General features: G+C 49.7%; 2 protein-coding genes across 2 annotated transcripts; one reads left to right on the top strand and one right to left on the bottom strand.

Moving 5' to 3' along the window:
- Positions 1-389: 389 nt before the first annotated feature.
- LOC108382749 (chromatin modification-related protein MEAF6-like) lies at positions 390-1383 on the bottom strand. Its single transcript, XM_017639119.1, has 5 exons — positions 1297-1383; positions 1021-1233; positions 769-957; positions 578-647; positions 390-514 (listed from the first exon to the last, which is right to left on the bottom strand). Exons 1-5 carry the CDS (start codon positions 1381-1383, stop codon positions 390-392), a joined length of 684 nt encoding a protein of 227 aa, XP_017494608.1.
- A 508-nt stretch (positions 1384-1891) lies between these two features.
- Positions 1892-2940, top strand: LOC108382750 (WW domain-binding protein 4-like). Its single transcript, XM_017639120.1, has 3 exons — positions 1892-1914; positions 1995-2344; positions 2429-2940. Exons 1-3 carry the CDS (start codon positions 1892-1894, stop codon positions 2938-2940), a joined length of 885 nt encoding a protein of 294 aa, XP_017494609.1.
- Positions 2941-3384: the final 444 nt, after the last annotated feature.

Consider the following 3384-nt stretch of genomic DNA (forward strand, 5'->3'; position numbering starts at 1 on the left):
GTTGCCCTTCTGCAGCGGCGGCCACCGAGTGGGCAAGCCGCCCTCCTCCTCGTTGCCCTTCTGCCGCACCTCCTTCTCTAATGGTGATATCTCGCACAATCTAGTGGCTCATGTGTAGTCAGCTGCACACAAACACACCCACCTTTTCTCCTTGTAAACAGTGCCTGTAAACTATTCTATTACTCAAGTGCAATCCACCCCCCCCCTAATGACTCAAATCATGTTATGACGTGTTGTTATTTTGATGATTCTGATATATAAAATAAAGAATGTTATGTTTGAGAGATTTGTGAAGCGTGATTTGGTGATGTGTTGGAGGTGGGATTGTAATTTTCATGCTACAAAGGTAAAGTGATAAAGTGAAAGTGAAACATACTTGGTTTTAGTTTTTAATCTTCAGTCTTGTTCTTTGGTCTCTTGGCCATGTTCTTCTTTGACTTGTTTGACACCTTAGCCATCTTGGCAGGATTCGTTGGGCCGGGAACCTCATCGGCAGAAATGGCGCCGTCGCCTACTGATTAAAGGGGAAAAACGTTAGGTAAGCAAATAAGTGTAACCGCAAGAGTATAGCGTTTACCATCTTCAGATCCGCTGTTGTTATTTTGCGTCTCGCTTTCATTCACCGGTGAGTCGCTGTCTCGTTCCACCTAAAAACCGCAAACAAAAACGTCAAATCGGTTGAGCGCAAGAAGTGCCAGCATTGTACTTACAGCATTGACTCGAGAAGTACTGGAAGACTTGGAGAAGAGACGATCCGCCTCCTTGTACTTGCGAATGTTCCGCTTGTCGTTCACCGACGGAACGGACCGGTTCGACGTCAGATAGCGGTCCCAGCCTTTGAGAATGTTTCCGTACTGCTGCGTCTTCTCCANGAGTATAGCGTTTACCATCTTCAGATCCGCTGTTGTTATTTTGCGTCTCGCTTTCATTCACCGGTGAGTCGCTGTCTCGTTCCACCTAAAAACCGCAAACAAAAACGTCAAATCGGTTGAGCGCAAGAAGTGCCAGCATTGTACTTACAGCATTGACTCGAGAAGTACTGGAAGACTTGGAGAAGAGACGATCCGCCTCCTTGTACTTGCGAATGTTCCGCTTGTCGTTCACCGACGGAACGGACCGGTTCGACGTCAGATAGCGGTCCCAGCCTTTGAGAATGTTTCCGTACTGCTGCGTCTTCTCCAGGTAGCCGCCCTCGAAGGTGTAAATAGAGTCCTCCAGCTGCTTCAGTTGTTCCTGGAAAGATTGGAGATGTGGGTGAATGAATGAATCAAACTTCCCAGAGTCAGTCAGTCTTACCTGCAGCTCTGACCGCCGCTTGACTAGATCTGCCAGGTACTGTCGCGTATCCGCCGAGAGCGGGTTCGGGAGGGCATCATCGGGCATGACCAGATGATGATTTTGAGGTTTTTTCCGACAAACCTCAAATGGGCGCCAAAGTGATCGAGTAGAAGCGATTTGAATCAGAACAACTGGGAAAGAGGAGAAAGAGAGAAAGACAAATCAAAACACGAGCATTTTTGCGACCCGAACCAGAGGCAGTGGCAGTCGAAGTAGCGGTCAAAAGCAGCAACAACACTGCGGTGTAAATAGAACTTCGACGGCTAAAACAAAAACATCAGTACAGAACATCGGCAAAAATGTAAGTACTTTTGGGAACGTTCGGGTTTACTGACAAGTAATTTTTGTTCCTTTCACTAGGTCTGAATACTGGAAATCACTGCCCAAGTACTACTGCGACTTTTGCAAGTGCTGGATTACCGATAATAAAGCGGTGAGTCGGCGGTGCACTAGCTTGACTGTGCTGACTTGATTTTAGAACTCACCTTTTACCTTTACCATCAACTGTTTTAGAGCCGCGACTTTCACGAGAGAGGCTTTCGTCACCAGGGAAATGTCCGGAAGCGTGTCCATGATGTAAGTGTGATTCAAACAACCCTGAACAGTATTTTAGCTCATTTTTGTTATTTATGTCGATTGCAGATTCAACGGAACAGCACCGTTCAGGAGAAGGAGCGCCAGGAGTACAACTCGGTGATGGCGCAAATAGAAGCCTCAGCTCTCAATGCCTTTCAGGGCGACATTGCCCGAAATCCGTCCCTTGCAAAAGAGGCGCCTCAGCTTTCCTCCGCCAGCATCTCAAAAGGAGCACAAGCAAGTGCGCCGGCAACGGTGTCTACAAACCGATTCGGCCAGAGCTTCAGTGACTCGGGTGAATCAGAGACGCTGGTCAACGGAAAGAAGCGCGCTCTGGAGACCATTTCCAAGGCGTTTGAGCGAAAGAGCAAGTGGCTGGAGGCAAAGACGGCCGAGGGGACGACGTACTACTGGAACAAGGACACCCTAGGTAAGCGCCAGTGGAAATTGGTCACTTGGTCAATTGCTGCAAAGTTAAGCTAACCACTTCTCAACTTTGTACAACACTTGTCAGAAACGAGACACGAGCCACCTAAAACGGGCTTCCTCAGCATCGCCGAGCAGAATCAGTTTGGCAGTTCAGCAGCAGCAGGATCTGCAACGACAGCAGGTTCTTCGGAGCTTTCTCACGCCCGACTATCTAATCAGTACCTTCGCGGCGGCTGGAAGACGGTGAAGAAGGAGGAAGAGCTGCACGCCATCGACCTGCAGCTGCCGACGCAGGACGTGTCGCAGATCATGATCGACTTTAGGCAGCAACAGCAACAGCAGCAGCAGCAGTCTTCAAGCAACGAAGAGTCGAAGGTTAAGAAAGAGGAGGAAGAGGAAGAGGAGAAGAAGGGAGGTGAGGATAAGGCGGATGTGAAAGCTGAAGCCGAGGAAAGGCGGCCACCGGCGTTGCGAGAGAAGACCGTCGCTGACCTGAAGCGGCCTCTGGGCGGCGGCAAAGCCTCCGACGCGCCCGTCTCCTTCAAGAAGCGAACCACCGTCAAGAGGAGCATTCGCTCGCGCGAAGCAGACGATTAGCAGTAGTAGTCCACACATTATTGGCTGAATCAGCCACTGTTGAAGTGGGATGAACGATTCAGCAGTCAGCGGGTGAGTTTGCCCCGTTGCCATGCTGCTGCTGCTGATGTGCGGCTGGCCTTGAACTTCAGCGCACCATAGTTGTTACCATTGTACACAAATTTGCATCATTTGATTCGTTGCATCTTCCTTGCCATCTTTATTACCAGCGCCATCATCATCCCCATCATCGTGATCATCACATAAACAGCCGCTCGCTCTCCCTCTACTCGTGCTACAAATAAGCCGTGCGCCCGCTGATAAGAGCATTATTTCTTCGAAAAGCCCCCCTCCCTCCCTTTCTCCCCTGCTCCTTCCCCTCCTCCTCGAGCTGATAACATTTCTGTTCAAGTCAGCACTTGGAGCATCACCAATGACTCCCTCTGTGTCTGTGTGTGATTTCGG

Source organism: Rhagoletis zephyria, unplaced genomic scaffold (genome assembly GCF_001687245.7).
Source record: "Rhagoletis zephyria isolate East Lansing unplaced genomic scaffold, Rhagoletis_zephyria_1.1 Rzeph_scaffold_28440, whole genome shotgun sequence".
Taxonomy (NCBI): domain Eukaryota; kingdom Metazoa; phylum Arthropoda; class Insecta; order Diptera; family Tephritidae; genus Rhagoletis; species Rhagoletis zephyria.